This window comes from Enhydra lutris, unplaced genomic scaffold (genome assembly GCF_002288905.1).
Source record: "Enhydra lutris kenyoni isolate GAN:26980312 unplaced genomic scaffold, ASM228890v2 scaffoldscaffold82, whole genome shotgun sequence".
NCBI classification, from domain to species: domain Eukaryota; kingdom Metazoa; phylum Chordata; class Mammalia; order Carnivora; family Mustelidae; genus Enhydra; species Enhydra lutris.
The window spans coordinates 2,559,934-2,579,978 of NW_019154166.1; the positions used below are offsets into that span (position 1 = coordinate 2,559,934).

At 54.7% G+C, this 20,045-nt stretch overlaps 3 protein-coding genes across 9 annotated transcripts in view; 1 reads left to right on the forward strand and 2 right to left on the reverse strand.

Moving 5' to 3' along the window:
* LOC111161220 (potassium voltage-gated channel subfamily A regulatory beta subunit 3) lies at window positions 1-6,064 on the reverse strand. Its single transcript, XM_022524808.1, is given in 16 exon segments — window positions 1-157; window positions 423-511; window positions 697-820; window positions 900-994; window positions 1,078-1,198; window positions 1,326-1,411; window positions 1,687-1,773; window positions 1,981-2,024; window positions 2,289-2,333; window positions 2,416-2,460; window positions 3,640-3,719; window positions 3,937-3,974; window positions 4,061-4,104; window positions 5,397-5,827; window positions 5,829-5,917; window positions 5,920-6,064. Coding segments are annotated over 16 exon segments (1,641 nt in total). The 3' UTR covers window positions 1-79.
* A 968-nt stretch (window positions 6,065-7,032) lies between these two features.
* Window positions 7,033-8,710, reverse strand: LOC111161158 (trafficking protein particle complex 1). The gene is made up of 5 exons (XM_022524691.1): window positions 8,666-8,710; window positions 8,457-8,555; window positions 8,237-8,307; window positions 7,736-7,874; window positions 7,033-7,439 (listed from the first exon to the last, which is right to left on the reverse strand). Exons 2-5 carry the CDS (start codon window positions 8,553-8,555, stop codon window positions 7,311-7,313), a joined length of 438 nt encoding a protein of 145 aa, XP_022380399.1. The 5' UTR covers window positions 8,666-8,710; the 3' UTR covers window positions 7,033-7,310.
* Window positions 8,711-8,953: 243 nt separating this feature from the next.
* The window catches only part of LOC111161177 (centrobin, centriole duplication and spindle assembly protein), a 20,622-nt gene continuing 9,530 nt past the window's right edge, over window positions 8,954-20,045 (forward strand). For 3 of the 7 annotated variants that reach the window (XM_022524723.1, XM_022524726.1, XM_022524727.1), the window contains exons 1-9: window positions 8,954-10,046; window positions 10,849-10,933; window positions 11,150-11,231; window positions 11,703-11,859; window positions 12,992-13,108; window positions 13,322-13,438; window positions 13,786-13,884; window positions 14,854-15,090; window positions 15,400-15,546. In XM_022524723.1, coding sequence (XP_022380431.1) covers window positions 9,765-10,046; window positions 10,849-10,933; window positions 11,150-11,231; window positions 11,703-11,859; window positions 12,992-13,108; window positions 13,322-13,438; window positions 13,786-13,884; window positions 14,854-15,090; window positions 15,400-15,546 — 1,323 coding nt within the window. In that variant the 5' untranslated portion in view covers window positions 8,954-9,764. The remainder of the gene's footprint in view (window positions 10,047-10,848; window positions 10,934-11,149; window positions 11,232-11,702; window positions 11,860-12,991; window positions 13,109-13,321; window positions 13,439-13,785; window positions 13,885-14,853; window positions 15,091-15,399; window positions 15,547-20,045) is intronic. The other 4 variants (XM_022524725.1, XM_022524730.1, XM_022524724.1 and 1 more) reach the window with 2 other exon arrangements.

The following is a 20,045-nucleotide window of genomic DNA, read 5'->3' on the forward strand; positions in this document are numbered from 1 at the left end:
GGAGGGCGGGAGGCGGCGGCGGGAGGCGGTCCTCGGCGGTTGCGGCGGCCCCAGTGCGGGTGCCTGCGCCCCCGACCGACTACTTCTTGGAATGCGGCTTGTTCCCCAGGAGCCCGTCTATCTCCATCACCGTCTGCGGCGTCAGCTGGCTCAGCACCTGGAAGGGAAGGCAGTGGGGTGGGGGCACATGCTGGCTCCCGGAAGAAGGGCAAGGGATGTGAGTGGGTAGGGGAGCAGCGCTGCGGGGCCAGGTGGCGGGAAAAGAGCCTCGCCTTGTGGCCCCGGGACCTGTCCTCTGCGGAGCGAGAGGCCTTTGTAGTGGCTGACCTCCTAAGCCCATTCCAGGGTGGACAGCGAGGACGAGGACCTGACTTCCGGGGAAGGGGACAGAGATGGGCTCCGCCTCTGAGTCCCCAGCTCACCTGCAGGGCTCCCAGGTGTTCCATCAGCTGCTCTGCACTTGACACCCCCAGCAGGACCGAGCTGACACTCTCGCTGCGGAGACACCACGCTGGGGCCAGAGGAGAGAAGAAAGAGAACTGATGGCAACAGCCACCGTTCGGCACCCACACTTGAGGAGTGTCTCTGAGGAAGAGGTCCTCCCTAGGGGCAAACCAGTCTTGGGTTTGGGGGTGTCTTGGCAGGAGGTGAGGACACCCCCACCCCCCACAGGGCCCAGGGCTGGTGGTGGCTCACCAATAGCCAGCTGCGCCACGGTGCAGCCCAGCTGGTGAGCGATGGGAAGAAGGTCCATGACTTTGGCTTGTTGCTGCTTCTTGCCACCCTCACTCTGCACCTTGTCCTTGAGCCACTGGTAGCCCTGGAGGCCAAGGAGAATGAGCACCGCCCGGAGCGGCCCAGATGGCCCAGTCCTGCCATCCCGAGCCCCTAGATCTCACCTTGACAGTGGCCCTGCAGGTATCTGGGACTCGCCCATCATACTTGCTAGTGATGAGGCCACAGGCCAGAGGGGACCAAGTGACTGATCCAACACCTAAGGGCAAGAGGATTGGATGTGGGGACAGGGACCTAGGTGATGGATAGGCCCAGGGAAAGGTAGGGTGGGGGGCTGCGAACCGATCTTGTGGTAGAGCTCTGGCAGCTGCGTCTCCACCTTCTCCCTCTGGAACAGGTGGTGCTCAGCTTGCTCACACACTGGGGGGATCAGATTGAACTGTCTGGCCATGGAGTAGGCCTCCTGGGTTGGGGCAGGGAAGAGACGGGGGTCAGAGCATTCTTCCCCACTTTCTTCCACTGCCCCTCCTCCGGTAGAGTGGGTTTTGGGGTGGCCGTGTGAAAAGGGGGAAGCGGGGTGGCACACTCACCATGATTTCCGCAGCTCCCCACCGGGATGTCCCCCAGTAGAGGGCCAGGCCCTGGTTAATGACATAGGTCATGGCTCGCACAATCTCTAGGCACATGGGAGAGAGAGAACCTCCCTGTCAGGCTCCTGGCATCCAGGGCTCCATATCTGTGCACCTTGGCTGGCCCCACCAAGACCCTGGGCATCTCTGTTTAATCAGAGAGATGGGGATCTGCTGTTCACCTCCCTCCCTGTCCAAGAGCTAGGGTCTGAGCCCCCCACCGTGGAGCTTGGGAGGCCTCCTGGGCAGGGGCTGGCTTCCTGCTGAGAGTTTGAGGAAGTGCCATTTTGAAGGACGGCCAGGGTGGGGGTTCTGCTTTTACCCTCCATGGGACTATTGGGGTCTGAGCGGTTGGCGAAGACGATGTCCACGTATCCCAACTGGAGGCGCTCCAGGGATCCTTGCAAGCCTGGAGCAGGGGCAGGGTGGTGGTGGGGGGTGGGGAGGAAGGTAAGTGCTTCAGCCTCCCTTTGCTCAGGATTCAGACATTACCCTCTTGCCACAGCCGCCTAACTCCCAGCTCTCCATGCACAGCCTCCAACTCAAAGTTTCAGAGAACGTTCCCAACTCTTCTGGCTTCTGTATGCAACCGCTCTTCCCAGCCCCGAACTCTCACCCTCGATGATGTGTTTACGGCTCAGGCCTCGCTCAGTTTCTGCCCTGCAGGAAAAGGGAAGTCAAAGATGAGGCGTGGCAAAGACAGGGGAGCAGAGATGGCCTGGCGCCATGAGGGACTGGGATTGCACGGGTTCCCAGCGGCAGGCTGCAGATCTGGGGTGACATCCAAACCCCCGAGGGACTGGGATTGCACGGATCCCCCAGGGGCACGCTGCGGATCTGGGGTGACAGCCAAACCCCACCTCTCCCATGTGTCTTCACACATTCTCTATAGCTCTCCCCAAATAGAGTGTGGCAGCCACTTACTGTCCTCCCCAAAAAATCTTGGTGGTGATGACATAGCTTGATCTCCTGGAAAAAGACAAAAAGAGAGGAGCAAGAAAAGGGATTTGGGATGAGTACTTCCCTGGCAGCCCCTCAAACCCAGACTCACCTCCATCCTTTGCTCTTAAGGATGTTCCCGAGGGTTCTTTCAGCCCTGGAAGGAAGATCATGTCAGAAACACCGACCTTTCCAAGATGGCTCAGTTCCTTCCCCTCCTCCCCACCTTTCCCTTCTACCCATTTCCTCTCTGGTAAAGCAGACCATAGACCACGAGCTCATTAGGCTGTCAGCCCCATCCTGGACAAAATAAGAAGGGCTCCCAGCACTTGGGGTGTGGTCATGTACTTTTCATTCATTCGGCAAGTATCAATTGTACATTAACTATGTGCCAAGCTCTGTTCCGGGTGTCGAAGGGATAGAGTACGAGGGGACAGGGACAGCCTAGGGAAGCAGGGAGGACACCTTGTTGTCTGTTCCTACCATCTGCATTGCCCTCCCCCTTCTTTGAGTCTCTGCAAAATCCCATCTTCCAAAGCTCAGCTTGGATTCTGATTCATTTTATTGAAAATGTTCTCTGCTGGTCTGTGCTCAGCCCTTCCTGTCACCTTCCATAGTTCCTACTGGTTCAATCCTTTGGCACTTAATTATGCGCTAGCCTGTGACAGGTCTTAATTTGTTACATCTGATGGTTACCGAGGTTTCCCTGTTACTTAACCTCTCATACCTCCCTGTGTTTTCGGTTTGCTTGACCACTTTGACCGTGAGTTTTGGGAGGGCATGTTGTCATCCCACGAGCGGTGCCTGCTCTGGGCTAGGCTCTGTGTAGGGACATAGGTGACTTGGACAAGTTCCATGGAAGGAGGAGCTTCCCAGTTGAGCAGCAAACACGGCTACATAAACCAGTAACTGACAGCTGGTGGGTCAGAGGACAGTATAAGTGCTGTGGGAGCCGAGGTGGGTGCTGACCAATCTGGGGAGCTGGGCAAAGGCTTCTTGGAGGAGCGGACATCGGGCCAAGTCTTGAAGATGAGCGGGAGAGTGTGGCAGATAGGAGAAGACGTGGGGGAAGGTCTTCCTAGGTTTTGGCTAGGTTTGACAGGACCCAGAGTGAAGCCATGGGTACGTGTTGGCTTTATTTTATTTGGACTGTCCAGGACACCCTCTGTGCTCTACAATGAAGAGGGACTAATGTTGGGACTACAATTCCCATAGTGCATCGGGAGCCCATTGGCTGGAAGGTTGGATCTTAGTGTTCACGGAGTTCCCAGGGTTCCCTAGAGGGAAATAAGAAGCCCCCGATGTTCTCACTTGGCTCCTTTACCCCAGTCCTTACTTCCCCGCTGCGTAGACTTCAGCTGTGTCAAACAGGTTTACACCGTGCTCATAGGCCACTGTCAGCACGTCCTCTGCCGTCTAGGGAGGTGACAGAAAGAGATGAAGGTCAACGGCTGTGGCCCTCATTGAGCTCCCTCTGCGCCCAGCCCCACTGCTCCTCCGCCCCAGCCCCAGCCTCCAGCCTCGGGCCCACAGTTCCCCGTGCTTGTCGTCCAAACCCCTCTCCAAGTCCACTCCCCTCTTCTCTGATCCCCTCCCACCCCCTCACCCTGCTTCTAGGGCCCATCACTCATACCTCATCCGAGATTTGAGAACCAAATGTGACCCAGGTGCCTGCAAGAGAGAAGCCAGGCATGGGACCACAGTGGGCGGCAAGGCACGAATGCCCCCTCCCATCATTCCTCTGCTGTCTGACTCACCTAGGCCAAGACAGGACACCCGCAGACCAGACTTGCCTAGGTTCCTGCAGGATACAGAAGCAGCAGGAAGGGGTGGAGCCTCCATTAAGGACAGAGACCATCAGCCCCCAGCTCCTCTCCTTCCAGAATCAGAAGCCCTCAGGTAGCTCAGTCCAAAGGAACTAGGCCCAGTGGGCCCACCGAGCTGGGCAGGGCTCCGCCTGGAGCGTAAGTGAACGAGTAAATGACTCTAGAGACAACATCTGGAGCCTCTGTTGCTTCCTGGTTTGTGTTTCTCATGGTGGGGTCTCGTCTGTGTTTGCGTCATCTCTGGGATGTGTGCAGTTTGGGGCTGGGAGGAATGTGACAGGCTGACGGGGATGAGTTTGTGGAAACAGACCCGCAGATAAAGAGGGTTATACTGAGGGGCAGACACTGCGGTGCAAAGGGGTAAACCAAGTCAGGCTCAGGCACTCAGGCAGGCAAGGGGTCCTTGGACAGGGTAGGTAAATGGGCCCCCCCAAACGCAGGTAGGACACCTGGGTGGGGAGTGTGACAGGAAAGGCCGGTTGTCCCTCTTCCTCTGTCGGCTCCCTCCACTCCTGTGGGCTTGTGGCGTCTGCCTCTCACCCAGACAGCCCCCTCCTCCCAAGGCCGCCTCACCCAGGTCGTTGGCTTAGTTTTTCAATCAGAGCCAACACATGGAGGAGATCAGATGAGCGACCTCTGCTCACTCCCAGGCAGGAGCCCCTCCCTTCCTCCCCTATGCAAGTTCTGAGAGCCCAGCGTTTCTCTGAAAAAGTCCACTACAATTCCGTCTACTTTCTCCACCAGGCCCCCATCTGTCCTCAGCATGGGGCTGAGAGATGTGGTCCATGCTTCCAAGAGCCCCAGTGCCCTCCCCACCAAGAAAGGTTGCAGGATACCTGGTCCTTGGGGCAGGTGAGGGCAGTATCTGGGTCAGGCACCCTGAGCGGGCCAGAGTGAGAAGCTGTTTCCTTCCCCCACCCCCTTCCCAGGACATCGACCCAAGGACACGCCATTCCAGAGGGGGCCCAGCCTGGAGATCCGTGTATCCCTGGCCCTCCTGGGGATAAGGAGACAAGCTCAGGAGCATCGCCTGGCTCTGACAGGACGGGTCAACCTTGGTAAAGTTGATTTTCTCCTAGTCAGGGGTATCGTCGGAGACAAAGAGAGGGACTAAGTAAGGGAGCGCCCCAGTGATGGGAGGAAGAGATGGAATGAGCTGGGTGGGACCTTCTTAGCGAAGACTGAGGGGGTCCTGGCGGCATCCCAGGAAGCCTAAGGGGTTAGGAAAGGGGAGCAGATGGGGTGGGCTGCTCGGCCACCCCCATACCTGTATTTCATGCCAGTGCCTCTGCCGGTGCTCTCTCGGAGGGCCCCAGCGGGCGCTGGGGGTCGGGGGACCAGTGCGGCCCGGGCCTTGGGGCCCGACCCTCCTCCCCCCGGAGGATTCCCATGCCCCCCGCCGACCGGCCCGCCATTACCGCCCCCGGGGCCCGGCCGGGGTCCACACAGACGGTCCTCACTGCTCCGGCTGCGAAGGTTCTGCTCGGTACACGCGATAGACACCTGCATGCCAGCTGGCCGGGGCGGGGGAGGGGGCTCCGAGGGGGCGGGAGGAGTTGGGAACAGGGAAGCCCGGGCGCGGACGGCGGGGGGTGTAGTGGCGCGAGTCTTGGGAGAGCGGGAAGGCTGTGCAGGCTGCGGCGGGAGCCGCCAGGCAGGATCGGGCCCGCGGGGGCGGGCTGCTGGAGGTCGCGGGGTTTGCTGCGGGAGGGGAGAAACGCGGGGGGTGGCACGAGGGCAGATATTCGGATACGGGGTCCCTGGGGCGGGGAGGAGGAGGGGAAATGGGTGAGGGTAAAGGTCGAAGGCGGTCCTCGGAGGATAGGGACCTAGGGACGAGGGGCGGTGGTGGAAGGGAGATGCCACCTCAGCCCAAACCGCAGCGGGACCGCCAGGCTCCCAGCAGCGTCGGCAGCGGGCCCAAATCATCAACATGCAGACACCGCCCCCTCATCTGCATAAAACCTCCCGCCTCCCGGCCAAACCCGCCGCTCATCTGCATAAGCCCCGCCTTCGAAAGCTCCGCAGCTTGGATATTGTGTGTGCACGGAGAAGCCGGGACGGCGGAACCCGGGAGGGTGGTTATCACACCCGCTGGGACCCGCAGCAGGTCCGCCTTCCAACAGCAACGTGGTTTTCAGGTGGGGGGTGATTTTGTACCCTAGGGGTCAGGTGGCAAGGTCTGGCGACATTTTTGACTGTCGTGACTGGGACTGGGGGGTGGAGATGTGCTATCAGCAGCTTGAGTGAAGGCCAGGACAAAACGCAGGACAGCTCCCCCTGCCCCCAAACTGTCAGTGCAGACGGTCCCTAGTTATGGTTTGACTTACAATTTTTTTTCTTATCTTTTTGATGGTGCAAAAGCAACAGACATTCAGTAGAAACTGTGCTTTGAGCTTTGACCTTTTCCTGGGCTGACAGTATATTGCATGATACCTCCTGATGCTGGGCAGTGGCAGGGAGAGTCTCGGCCCCCACTCAGCCCCTGGATCCCAAGTGTAAACCGCCCATACACTTAAAAACCATACTGTTGTCGTTGTTTGACTCTCAGTACAGTATTCAATAAATCACATGACATATTCAACACTTTATTGTAGAATGGGCTTTATATTAGATGATTTTGCCCAACCGTGGACTAATGTAAGTATTCTGAACACATTTAAGACAGGCCAGGCTATGATGTTTGCTAGAGGAGGTGAATTAAATGCATTCTCGACTTATATTTTCAACTCATGATGGGTTTATCTGGACGTAAGCCCATTGTGAGTGGAGTGAGATCTGTCATTGTTGAGATGCCCATGGACAAAGCCTCTTTACAGGCTCACAGTATGGGGCCACCCCAGTTTATGCCTTCCTCCATGGGGCAGGACCCTGACGAACCAACCAAACTGACACGCTTAGGCTGCAGAGGGTGACAAAAAGTTTATTCTGTACGTTGCAGCATCAGGTAGGGGATAAAACTGGAGAGGGCCTGGTTTGGAGTGTAGGGATTCCTGGAGGCTTCCTTCCTTGGACCGGGAGGGCACGAGGGCAGGCTTTACACTGTTGCCCTGGGAGGGCTGTTTTGGAACAGCAGGTGGTAGAGGGGCACACAGTGGGACCTTCATATAAAACAGGTTAGGAAGGGGCCCAGGAAGACAGGGATTCTCCTGGGGGGGGGGGGTGAGGTAGGGTGCTTCCTTCAGCCAGCCCGGGCAGAGAAGAAAGGCAGAGAGCGGACGTAGGAGTCCAGCCGGGATCGGAAGAGCTCACTTTGCACAGTTTGGCCCAGTGGACACAGGGGGTTCTTCACCACCAGCTCCACATACAGCTATGGAGGGGAAGGGTGTTAGAGCCAGGCTTCAGATCCTTCTTGATTCCAACCCCAAAACCTAATGGGATCTCAGGGCTGTGCGAATGCACAAGCATCGAGGGCTGGGACGCAAGCCTCCCGGACGAGAAAGTGTTTCAGGACCTAAAGAGTCTTGAGAAAACTCTTGACTTCAACAGAGCTACGGCACAGTAAGGTTAGGGCAGGGAAGCTCAAGGAGTCTTGAGGCTTCACTAAGTGGCCATGGCTGTTGAGGAGCTTTAGGGGAGGGAAGGGTCCCCGGGGCTGGCACTGACCGCACTGTAGATATGATGCAGCACATCCCGGATGGGTCCGACGCCCAAGTCAGTATTCATGACAACCTTGATCCCAGTGGGCGTCTCGTAGTAATGGAGCTTGTAACGGCTAGTTTGGAAGGCCAGGAAGCCATCCTTCCTGCAGAGATGGGAGGATGTTAAGGAGTGGGAGCATGATCTCTACCATAGAGATACTTCTGATCCTGTCTAGGTCAACTCCCTAAACATCATCGTTCATAGCAGGCTGATTTAGTAAAGACACCTCCCACCTTCACTCCTCAATTTAGCCCCCGCACCCAACCTCTCTACCTTCAGATCTTCCCCTCCACCTCTCAGACCAGCTCTCGGTCCAGACTCAGCCTCTTTCTCTCCCTCCCCTCTCTCTCTGTCTCCTTCCCCTCTCCTGGGGGCCAATGTCTCTTCCACTCCACAAAATCTCCCCCGCCCCCCAAATTCCCAAGGCTAGCCCTCCTTCCCTCAGCATCCGCTCTGACAGCGTACATGTCTAGCGGGGACATCTTGCTGACAAAGGAGCGGATAGAGAAAAGCATCCCATACATCAGCTTGTACTCCTGGAGGGAGAAGGACAGAGTTAGCTCTCGGTTGTTGGAGACGGGATAGGGGTGGGAACCAGATGGGGTTTGGAGAAGAAGGGCTGGGCTGAGACTATGTGCGTTTGGAGATGAGAGGTCACCCGGATTGCGCGGGGCCCTCTCGTCACCTCCTCTTTGGGGATCCCCGCTTGCTTCTTGCGGTGCCACTCGCTGTAATGAAGGCACATTCCATTCCGGTCAAACAGGTACAGGTTGTGAACAGTCATCTGTAGGGCAGAGAGTGTAAGGCTCGCTCCGAGACCGCCCACACCCCGGGGGCTCCAGTTCCCGGTCCCTGACTCCCCCAACCCGGCGGGAACCCCTCCCCCGGACTCACCGGAACTGCTCCTAGTGCCCGTCATAAGACACTTCCGGTTTCCGCGGAGTCCCGCCCCACCGGCTCCTCAAACCTCAGTGGTGGGGCCATAACTCCGCCCCATGCCTCCCTCAGCCAATCCGTGCCGCCGGGCGCCGCGCACGCGCATCTAGGGCTCCCGGGCTTTAGAAGCGGTCTGGGCGCCGGCGAGGGAGAGCGCAGGGCTGGTGACGTCATCTAGGAGAGCGAGGCGGGGCTGCGGACGGTGGGCGGGAGGTTGCCAACGGTTTTGAGTGTGGGGAAGGCGGCGGGGGTGGCTGTGCAGGGGTCCTTGGTCTCCCGGACCCAGGCCCAGGGGAGGGGGACAATCCCTGGTCCACACTTTGGCAAACTGAGCGGGACTGAGGTCTGGTTGTGTGGCGGGGAGTCGTCAGGGGTGGTCGGGGTAGAGGGTCTCAGGCTAGGCTGGAGGGCGGCGGACTTTTTAGAGAGGTCTGAGGGGGTGGCCGAAGGTTCACGAAGTTTCTCTTGGGTTAGCACGGAGGAGGGATTCCGAGGAGCCTTGTTATGGCTTTCTTGCCAGGAGCGGTCGGAGGGGATACACAGGAGGGTTGACCGTGTGTAGAACAGGTGCATGGCGGGGGGCGTGAGGAGGTGGGGAGCGTGAGGGTCCTGTCTCTCGGAGACCCGGGGCAGGTGAGGGCCAAATAAGACTGCTGGAGGGAAATCAGGCCCCTGTTGGATTGGGTTTCAGTTTGCACGTTCTGGGTGGGAGAGTATAAGAGCCTGTGCCAGAAGTTGGTCTTCAGCACTACAGGGGAACTGGAGTTGTGCTGTCGCCCCTCGGTCTTCTGTCCCCACCCCCACCTCGCTGCACCCTCCTTTTCCACCAGGGGCTGTGGAAGGAAATGCTTTTGCCCTCTCCCATGGCCTCTGGAACTGCTGGAAACCTTTCCTCTATCCAGAAAGCCTCCCTGCTGTTACTCACCAAGGATCCTTGGCTTGGAGTCCTCCTTTCTCTCAGATCTTCTTTCGGGGTGCACTTGCCCCCCTGGGGTCTCCTAAAGCAGGACCGGGAGTTCCCAGCTCTGCTGTCTGGAGTTGTCTCGTGCTTGTACTCATGGCGACATCAGCTACCAGCCCTGGCTCACCTCTCCGGGCTGAGGATCTCCTGAGTGATTCATCAGAAGCCCCCGGGCTGAACCAAGTGTCCTCTGAGGTGACCTCCCAGCTCTATGCTTCTTTGCACCTTAGTCGCCAGGCGGAGGCCACCGCCCGAGCCCAGCTGTATCTCCCCACCACCTCCCCACCTCCTCATGAGATGTTAGATGGCTTGGCCCAGGAGCTGAGTCGCAGCTTGTCGGTTGGCTTGGGGAACAACTTGAAGAAAAAGGTGAGAGAGGTGTGTCTTGGCGACCTCTAGGATCTTGGAATGGGCGCTGGTTTAAAATAAAAAAAAAAATGTTGCTTTTCTGAGACTTGAACTCCTGTTGTTGGATTTCAAATTCCTTTAAGCGACAGAGTCTCTTCTACTTGTTTCTGGGAGCAAATGTTTATGGGGGTGGAAGTGGCCTGGGGGATGCCATAATTTGGAAAATTGTGAAGCTTCTAGGGTTTTGTGGTCAGAGACACCTGCACCATGGGACTGGTTGCTGTGCCTTGACTTGGGCACTGAACGAGGATAAGGTTTCTTCAACTCAAGAGGGAGCTAGGAACGCAAGGATAGCAAAATTTGCTAAGCTCCTTCCAGCACAAAGCTAGTTTGACTGTATGGTTTACAGTTGGGCATGACAATCATTAAAACACGGTCTAATCGATTATGCATGTCACAGAGAGGTTGGTTATTAGTGTTGCACACTGGTTGGGTTTGGAAAACCGGAGGTATCTTGTGACGGGCACTAGGAGCAGTTTGGAAAACTGATAGCCCCGGACTGTATGGTCTTTAGATGAGGTATTTGCTCTCTAGTTGGCAAGGATCCTCACCAGACTTGTCTTAATGTGCCCAATTGATTTATTTACTTACCTGGTTTCTGTAGACATTTGAATTTCAACCCTTATTGAGTCAGTTCCAGTTTTCTTGGCTATCCCAGGTGCTGGAGTAAAACTTCTTGGGTTTTAGGGGACCCAGATGCCAGGGACCCTGGCAGTAGGTAGAACATAAGTCATTCAGATTGCTTCTGATCTCCGTGTTGCTTTTTTTCTAGGATGGCTCCAAGCATATCTTTGAGATGGAAAGTGTTCGGGGTCAACTACAGAGCATGCTCCAGAACTCCCGGGATGCGGCCTATCGTGAGTTAAACCCAGATTTAAGGGGTGGGAGAAGGCAGAGAGTGGAAGGCATCTGAGACAAGAGAGGGCAGCAGGAAAGGCTCCAGTTCTTTGGGAGAGCGGCTGGAGGAGTGCATAAAGTCAAAAGGAAAGGCCCTCTCCTCTCTTCGTCTTCAAGTGCTCCCTGTTCCTATCCTTACCTGACTCTGGCTGTGCGGTCCCTCTGGCTGCCTGCAGGCGATCCTGTCACTCCAGGTCCCGGCTCAGAGAGGCGAGAAGAGGACTCCTTTGACAGTGACGGCACAGCCACCTTGCTGAAGTGAGTTCCCCTTGGGGTTCTCCTAGTTTGCAAGCTTTTTTTTTTTTCCGGAAAGCTGCGTGTTCTCTTCCTTAGTTCTGTCTTCCCTGCTTTTCTGTCTCTTTGGGACCTAAGATGCTTGTCCCTTAGCTTTTGGTTTTCATCCTTTCCTTTTCTTATTTTCTATCCCCCTTTACTCCTTGAACATGGGCATCTGTTGCCTAGTACCTGGCTTTCTCCCAGCCTCTAGTCCTTCTTCCGCCAGAAGAGTTGGCTTGTTCCTGCTAAAACTTTTACTGCTAGGAGTGTGGTAGACAGGGAGGAGCAGTGCGGAGTGAATCACAGTACCCGAGTGCTGTCCAGCTCTATGACTTTGGCCAAGTTTCTTGCTCTTTCTGAGTTTCTGTTTCGTGGTTTGTAAAATATCACACTTGGACTAGGGGCTCTCGAAAGCTTTCCACAGCCTGATAACTCTCTGCCTGCTTTGCTCAGCACCCGGCCCCTGCAAGACTTGTCTCCGTCTAGCTCAGCCCAAGCCCTGGAGGAGTTGTTTCCCCGCTATGCCAGTCTTCGCCCAGGGCCCCCCGTCAATCCCCCAGATTTCCAAGGCCTGAGAGATGCCCTGGATTCTGAGCACACCCGTCGCAAGGTGAGTCACCAAGGCTTTCTTTCGAAAGTAGCAAAGATTAGAAATAGGCTGGGTGCTGGGAAGGGCTGAGGGTTGAGGGCCTGTAACCTGAGACTTTGCTCAGATGGCTCTTCAGGGAGGCCGACTTTGACCATCCCGTCTAAGATGCACACCTCTCCTCTGGGTGGGCGTTCGGGTCCCTTGGGTGCTTCCTTCATAGAGCTTATCACAGGGGCACCTGGGTGGCTCAGTCGGTTAAGCATCTGCCTTCGGCTTGGGTCATGATCCTAAGGTCCTGGGATCGAGCCCCGCATCAGGCTCCCTGGTCAGCCGGGAGCCTTATTCTCCCTCTCCCACTCTTCCTGCTTGTGTTCCCTCTCTTGCTTTGTCTCTCTCTGTCAAATAAATAAAATCTTTAAAAAAAAAAAAAAAAAAATATATATATATATATATATATTTATCACAGTCCCAGATATCTTGTCTGCTTCTTTCCTCTAAAATTTAAGCTGCTTGAGGATCAGACCTTATCTTGTTCAGCACTGTCTTCCTAGCGTCTGGAATGTCCCTGACACAAGGATATGTTCCAGAAGCGTGTAGGGAATGAACAACAGGCCTTGCTGGCTTTTGCGAAGGCTTTGTGGCTACTGGTGATACAATGGACTGTCTCTGCAAGCCTCAGCGTATCTGAAGGGGGCAGAGAGGTGGACTAGGCAGGGGAAAGGTTACAGTCATTGGTTGTGTTGTCCTTTTTGGAACCGTCTGTTCGTCTGTTTGAAACTGCCTGGGCCTGAATGAAAGGTTTCCTCCTTTCTCCTTGGCCACGTTTAACCATTGTGCCCAGTGAGCTGCTTTAGGCACGAGTCACCTCCCACTCTGCAGTGTGGGCTGTTGCTGTCCTGCCAGAAGGTCCACAGGAGTCTTCCTCGGGAGATCCAGGAAACAGAATAGCCTGGAAGCCAAGTCCTGTCTCCTGAGCTGGTCTTGTCCTCCAGATTCCTGCTTCAGGATTCCTGATTCTTCTTCTCCAGACCTATTCTGTTCTTGGCACCTGGGCTCCCTGTCTCCAGCCCATTTTCTCTGAGAGGCGCTGGGAAGTTTGATGCTTTCCTCAGACTAGAGATGGTGACACCCAGGCTTGTCCTCCTCCTTCCAGCATTGTGAGCGCCATATTCAGAGCCTCCAGACCCGGGTGCTGGAGCTCCAACAGCAGTTAGTTGTGGCTGTGACTGCTGACCGCAAGAAGGATGTCATGATCGAGCAGCTGGACAAGGTGCCAGGGTGGCAGAAGGCGGGTGGGTCTCTCCGTGGGGGGCGGCGAGAAACAGGAAAGACAGGGTGGCCGCCCAGCGTTTCTTTGTTCATGCTAGGAGCTGCGGGTGGGTTTACTGACCCCCGGGAGAAAGTGGCTATTGATCCCGCCCCCACGGGCAGAACCAGGGCCAAAAAATTACTGTGAAATTCCATTTGCCTTTCCTCCCCTGAGACCCTGGCCCGAGTGGTGGAGGGCTGGAACCGTCATGAGGCCGAGCGGGCAGAGGTGCTGCGGGGGCTCCAGGAGGAACGGCAGGCAGCTGAGCTCACCAGGAGCAAGCAGCAGGAGGTGGGCAACCCGCATTGGACAGCATGAGCGCCTGCGGTGCAGATCGATAGGGGAAGGGGGTCCAGATAGCTCCGAATCCGGGTCCCCAGCAGTCTGAGCTCAGCCTTGGAGCTGCAAGTCTGGCCGTTCTTGTCCCCATCCCCCTCCCTGCCTTTACTGTTCCTGCTGCCGGACTTGTGTCCTCGACGTCTTCCTAGATTTTCCCACACTGCGCAGTCTTCTCTTCAGGCCCCCAAGTCACGGAGTTAGGGCTCACTTTTAAAGTTGATATTGCGGAAGCTTTCTGCAGTGTAACGTGCCGGGATTCCCCTCCATTCCTCTGTCCTGTGTTCCCCTGTCCCTGAAAGACAGTGACCCACCTGGAGCAGAGCCTTTCCGAGGCCATGGAGGCCCTGACTCGTGAGCAGGAAAGTGCGAGACTGCAGCAACGGGAAAGAGAGACGCTGGTGAGAGGGCCGGGCTGGGTGCACTCCAGGGGAGGCCACTCACAAATTCTAGAGTGCTGTGGGCCATCGGTGGGTGTGGGAGCTGCACCAGGGGCGTGTTTCTCCAAGCCTGTCCCTTAGAATGCTTGTTCTGCTAGGTCCTCTGTGAACGGGGCTTGGCTGCCAGGTTGGCTTGAGAGACTCCAAATCATCGCCTCACCAGAACCCTCTGGGGGATCAGCCTGCAGTGTAGATTCCGGGGACCTGTCGCCGGGGGTTTTGACTCAGTAGATATGTTGTGGGGCTGGGGAGCTGAAATATGCCGAAATATCAGCAGTTTCCTACGTAGTTTTGTGCAGCCAGGTTTGGGAACTCAGGTCTAGGGCAGAACCAGAAAAAGTATGGGGTGAGACTGTGTCGGGTTTCCTATTGCTGAAATGGTACGGTGATTATGCGTATGAATTAGCAGCCGGGTCTGGAACTTGGTCGTGTGTGTGACGCATGCTGGTGACATGCGAGCCGGTCCTTGTCCTCTTCACGGGCTTTATCCCGCAGCCCCAGGTCATGGCTGCTGCTTGGCTGACTCATGACCAGAGGCTGGACCTTCTAGTCTTGGTGCAGCTTCTTTTAATGGCGATAGCAACCGCTGTCGCGTATCGAGCGCTGAGTGCATGCCCGACGCGGCTCATTGCTCTCTGTGTGCTCTTTGCCGTAATCCTCACAAGGCAGACCCTAGATATGAGGCCAACTTGGCGGAGAAATAGGTGTGCCTACGAACACGTAGCGAGTGACAATTGGGACACAAACAGATTTGAACCCGGATGTACCGAATTCTGGAACAGACGCTCCTGTTTGCCATGTCACGGGCCTGTGGGCCTGACAGCTGTTGCGTTTTTAGGGGACACGATTCTCAGCGGGTACACTGGACGGGGGCAGACGGCTGGTCTCTTGAGGGCTTGCTCAGGGTCGCGGTTTTCCCTGGAACTCCAGGAGGAGGAGCGGCAGGCGCTGACCCTGAACTTGGAGCTGGAGCAGCAGCGGAGCCGGGCCCTGCAGGAGGAGCGGGATGAGGCTCGGGCGGGGCAGCTGAGCGAGCACCGGCAGCTGGAGACGCTGCGGCTGGCCCTGGAGGAGGAGCGGCAGGCCTGGGCCCAGCAGGAGCGCCAGCTGCAGGAGCGCTGTGGGGCCCTGCAGGAGGAGGCGCACGCCCAGCTGGAAAAGGAGAAGGTTAGAGCGGCCGGCCGTCGCGGGGTGGGAGACCACAGAATGGGACGGGCGTCAGAATGTGGGGTGGAGGGGACGGGGCTGGAGAGCGAGGAACTGTCCGTAGGGCAGGGCTAGCAGGCAGGGCCTGGGGGGGGGGCACCTGGTACCCAGAAGACCGAAGAGGGAGATGCGCCAGAGCCCAGCAGAGAGTCAGGTGTGAAGAGGGCGAGCAGCAGCTTGGGTTTCAGGGCGAGGGAAGATGCCTTGGGGAGGGGAGGTGACCGGGCGGAGGAAGGGGCACTCGCACTTGAGTTGGATCTCCTCTCCCAGGGGAACGCGCAGAGGGAGGCGCAGGCGGCGCGGGAGGCCCAGCAGCAGCTGGCGCTGGTGCAGTCGGAGGTGCGGCGGCTGGAGGGCGAGCTGGACACAGCCCGGAGAGAGCGGGACGCCCTGCAGCTGGAGATGAGCTTGGTGCAGGTCAGGGGGCGGCGCGGTCCTAACATTGCCATCGGTCTGAGGCCTAGGGACCTTTTGGGAGTCATGGCCAATGCTGCCATTTTTTACCGGGAATTTTGAGCCCTAAAGCCTTCTGCCTTGTCCGCGGGGCACACGGTGCCCAAGACCGCGCGTCCTGCTAAGCCTCGTATGTACCACGTGTTTTCTGTACGGCCGCGCCTACAGTCAAGGTTAATTGACAGGGTAGTCACAGTAAGAGATAGACGGTCACTAGTTTTCAACCTGAGCACTTAGAGCAGCCGACCGCGATAAGTTATGCGAATATGGTCTCTCCGCGCTGCTCACTGTCACGCGCTCACCGGTCTCCAGGTGAGGTTATGAGATGGGGAGGTGCCCACGTGGGGGGGGGGAGGAGGCGCCGGCGCAGGCATGGGACATGGCATTAGGCTGCTACCGACCTTCCTGCATCGGGAGGGGGATGGCCTGCTGGGGGACCACAGTTGACCGCAGATAAACGAAAGGGCCGGAAGCAAAACCGTGGAGGGGGGACTACTGTGTGTGTAAAGCGTGTGGTAAGGGCACACCTGTCAGGTTCCCAGAGCAAGTCAGCCTGAGTGACTTTCCTCATTAACGATGCATGTAAGGGGACGCACCCAATTTCTGGGGTAGTGAGGCTAGTGTTGGGAAGAGGACCGTTCTTTTACTTTTCACCCAGCCCGCAGGAGTGGCGGACTGACCACATGGAAACTAACAGCTGGTGGAGGACCGAGGGTAGACATGTTGGTCCGGCTCCGCAGCGTTGCGTGAGCGGCCGTAGCCCTCCGGAATGCCGCTCGCCGGGTGTTCACCGAGTCTGCACAACAGCCCTGCTGTGGGTGCTGCGTCCTGGGAGCTGGGAACTGTCCTGGGCAACGGGGAGCCATCAGCTTGTGGGGGGGCTGTCTAGCACACACGTTCTTGAAGTAGCGTGATAGATGACTGTTGAGCGACTGAACGATTCTTGACTCTGGGTCATCTTTGCAGTGAGGTCTTGTCTTCCTCATGCACTGAATAGGATCCGCAGCCTCTGACGATCCCCATTCCCTCCCCTGTTTGAATTTTTCTCCTAATATGCTCCATTCTGCCCCTTTTAAAATCTTGTGGATTTCTCGAAGGCAAGGATTTTTGTTCATCATTGAATCCCGCAGTAGTGCCCGGGTTTAGCGTTATTCAAGTTGTCGATTTCCTTACTGTTCCCTCCGTTATGGAAAGGGAGGTCTTGATGCTTCCAGCCACTACTGCACGGCGGTCTGCCCGTTTGTCTTCATATATTTCAGGGCTCTGTTAGGTACGTAGATGTTTATATTGTCATGTTTCCTTGATAAAACCTTTTTTGGCTTACAATCTACTTTGTCTAACAATCATCTAGTCCCCACCCTAGCTCTCCTAGTTGCTGTTTGCGTGGGCTGTCTCTTTCCATCCTTTTACTTAACAGGTTTTTGTGTCTTTGTATCTAAAGTGAGTCTCTTGTTGACCACATATAGTGGATCCTGTTTTATTTTGTTGTTTAATCCCTTCTGCCAATTTCTGCCTTTTAATTGGAGAGTTTAATTCATTTACATTTAAAGTAATTACTGGCAAAGAAGGACTGATTTCTGCCATTTAACTATTTGTTTTCCGTATGTCTTCCTTGTTTCTATTTTTCATTCACCCGTTACTGCCTCTTTGAAGTATTTCATCAATATTTTGTGTACCGTTTTTGATTCTCTTCATTTTTCCTTTTGTGTACATTATATTAAAGTCATTTCCTTAATGATTCCCTTGAGGTTACAATTAATGTCTTACAGTAATGGTCACTAGTGAAGGACACTAACTTCAGTTTCAACAGTGCGCAACCAGTGTTCCGTACGTCTGTGTCTCTCCACTTTCACAGTTTTACAGACATAGGTTAATCGTCCTGTTTGGTGCACCTGCCTTTTATATCCCATAGGAAGAAAGGAGCTACCAACAGAAAGCACGGTAGCACAGGTATCTGTGTTCACTCACGGAGCAGCGTGCATCGGCGTTCTTTATTTCTTCGTATGGCTTCAGGTCACGGGCCTGCAGGCCTCCCTTCATTTTTTGGTAGGTCAGGTCTCCTAGAAATGAATGCTCTTAACTTTTGTTTATCGAAGAATGACTTAATTTCTTCTTCGTTCTTGAAGGTTTTCCTATTTTGTTTCACTTGACTATTGATTTTCTTTTGGCCCTTGAAATGTGGCATTCCACTGCCTTCTGGCCTCCCTGACTTCCTACAAGAAGTCGGCAGTCAGTCTTACGGAGGCACTATCCTAGGGGGCAAGGGGCTTCTCTCTTGCTCCTTTCTCTGTTTTGTTTTGTTTTTTTTTAAGATTTTTATATATTTATTTGAGAGAGAATGTGCACATGAGCCAGGGGATGAGCAGGTGTAGAGCCACAAGCAGACTCTGCTGAGCAGGGAGCCGGACGCTGAGCTCAGCACAAGCTCGGTCCCATGACCCTGAGAACACGACCTGAGCCGACACCAGAGTCGGCCGCTTAACGGCCTGAACCCCAAGGTGCCCCTCTGTGTTTGGCTGTTGGCAGTATGACTGTGCTGTGTCATAGTGTGGATCTCCTTTAGTTCATCCTGTTTAGAGATTGTTGAGTTTGGGGGATGGGTAGATTTATCTGTTATCAAATTTGGGAAGTTTTGGGCTGTTTTTGTTTTGTTTTGTTTTTTTTCAGATTTTTTTCCTGTTCTTTCTCTCTTTCTTGTCATTCTGGGACTTTGCTAATGCATCTATGGGATGTCCCACAGGTCCCTCGGGTTCTGTTCAGTTTCTTGATGGTTTTTTCTTGTTGCTCATTGGATTGCACAATTTCTGTTGCTTATCCTCCGGTTCCTTGGCCCTTTCTTCTTCCTGCTGAACTCTGCCAGTGAGTCCCTTTGGTGAATTTTTTAAATAGTCTTTATTTTGGGGGGCAGTTATATGTTCAGAGCAAAAGGGAGCAGAAGGTACAGAGATTTCCCATATACCCCCTACCTCCACAGACACATAGCCACCCCCATTACCAACGTCCCCCACCAGAGTCGAACGTTGGTTACAATGGACAAACCTACCCTTACACGTCGTTATCCCCTAGAGTCCACAGATTACGTTAGGGTTCCCTGTCGCTGTTGTACATTTTATGGATTTGAACAAATTTCTAATGACATGTATCCACCTCTATAGTGTCACTGCCTTAAAAACCCTTGGCACGTGTCCTGTTCACCCCTTCCTCCCTCTAGCCCCTGACAACCACTGGTCTTTTTTACTGCCTCTGTAGTTTTGCCTTTTCCAGAATGTCATATAATTGGAGTCCTACGATACGTAACCTTTTTAAACTCACTTCCTTCACTTAGTGGTAGGCATTTACGTTTCCTTCGCGTCTTTCCGTGGCTTGATAGCTCATATCTTTTTAGTGTTAAATAGTATCCTGCCGTCCGGGTGTGCCACGGTGTATTTAGCTGTGCACCTACTGACGGACACCTTGGCTGCTTCTCATTTCTGGCAGTTAAGAATAAAGCTGTAAACAGCCATGTGCAGGTTTTGGTGTGAACTTAAGTGTTTTAACTCCTTTGGGTAAATACTGAGGAGCATGGCTGCTGCATTGCGTGGTGAGAGTACATTTTGTTTTGTCAGAAACCACCACCGTGTCTTCCAGAGTTGTCGTACCGTTTTGCATTCCCGTCAGCAATGAACGGGCGTTCGTGTTGCTCCACATTCTCTCCAACATTTGTTGTGGTCAATGTTCTGGATTTCGGTTATTTCAGTAGGGGTGTATAGTAAAACAGGGGTATGGAGTGGTACCTAGTAAAACTTTAATATTATCAATCGTACTCTATTGCTCCCTAATTTCTGTTTGGTTTGTTTCTAAGTTATGTCTCTGTTGACTTTTTCTCTTTGTTCATTCATTATTCTGATTTCCAGTTCGTTGTCCAGATAGTTCATTGAGCATATTTAAGCCTGTTGATTCAATGTCTTCAATTAGTAATCCCAATGTCTGGGCTTCCACAGGAGACGTTCCTGTCAAATCTCTTATTCCTCTTTCTCTCTCTTTTTTTTTGAAGATTTTATTTATTTATTTATTTATTTATTTAATTTTCTTTTTTAAAAGATTTTATTTATTTATTTATTTGACAGAGGGAGAGAGGGATCAGAAGTAGGCAGAGAGGCAGACAGAGAGAGAGGGGGAAGCAGGCTTCCCGCCGAGCAGAGAGCCTGATGCGGGGCTCGATCCCAGGATCCCTAGATCATGACCTGAGCTGAAGGCAGAGGCTTAACCCACTGAGCCACCCAGGCGCCCCTTATTTATTTATTTTTTAAGATTTTATTTATTTATTTGACAGAGAGAGAGAGAGATCACAAGTAGGCAGAGAGGCAGGCGGGGGGGTGGGGGGGAAGCAGGCTCCCCATTAAGCAGAGAGCCTGATGCAGGGCTCGATCCCAGGATCCTGAGATCATGACCTGGGCTGAAGGCAGAGGCTTAACCCTCTGAGC

Bases quoted from the DNA above. Each gene is read 5' to 3' on its own strand.
- LOC111161158 (XM_022524691.1), bottom strand. From the start codon at position 8,555: ATGACTGTTCACAACCTGTACCTGTTTGACCGGAATGGAATGTGCCTT. The intron at 7,875-8,236 runs GTACGCTGTCAG...CCATCTCTGCAG, and splicing joins AAGATGTCCCCGCTAGACAT to GAAGGATGGCTTCCTGGCCT. The intron at 7,440-7,735 runs GTCAGTGCCAGC...TCCCCTCCATAG, and splicing joins TGCATCATATCTACAGTGCG to CTGTATGTGGAGCTGGTGGT.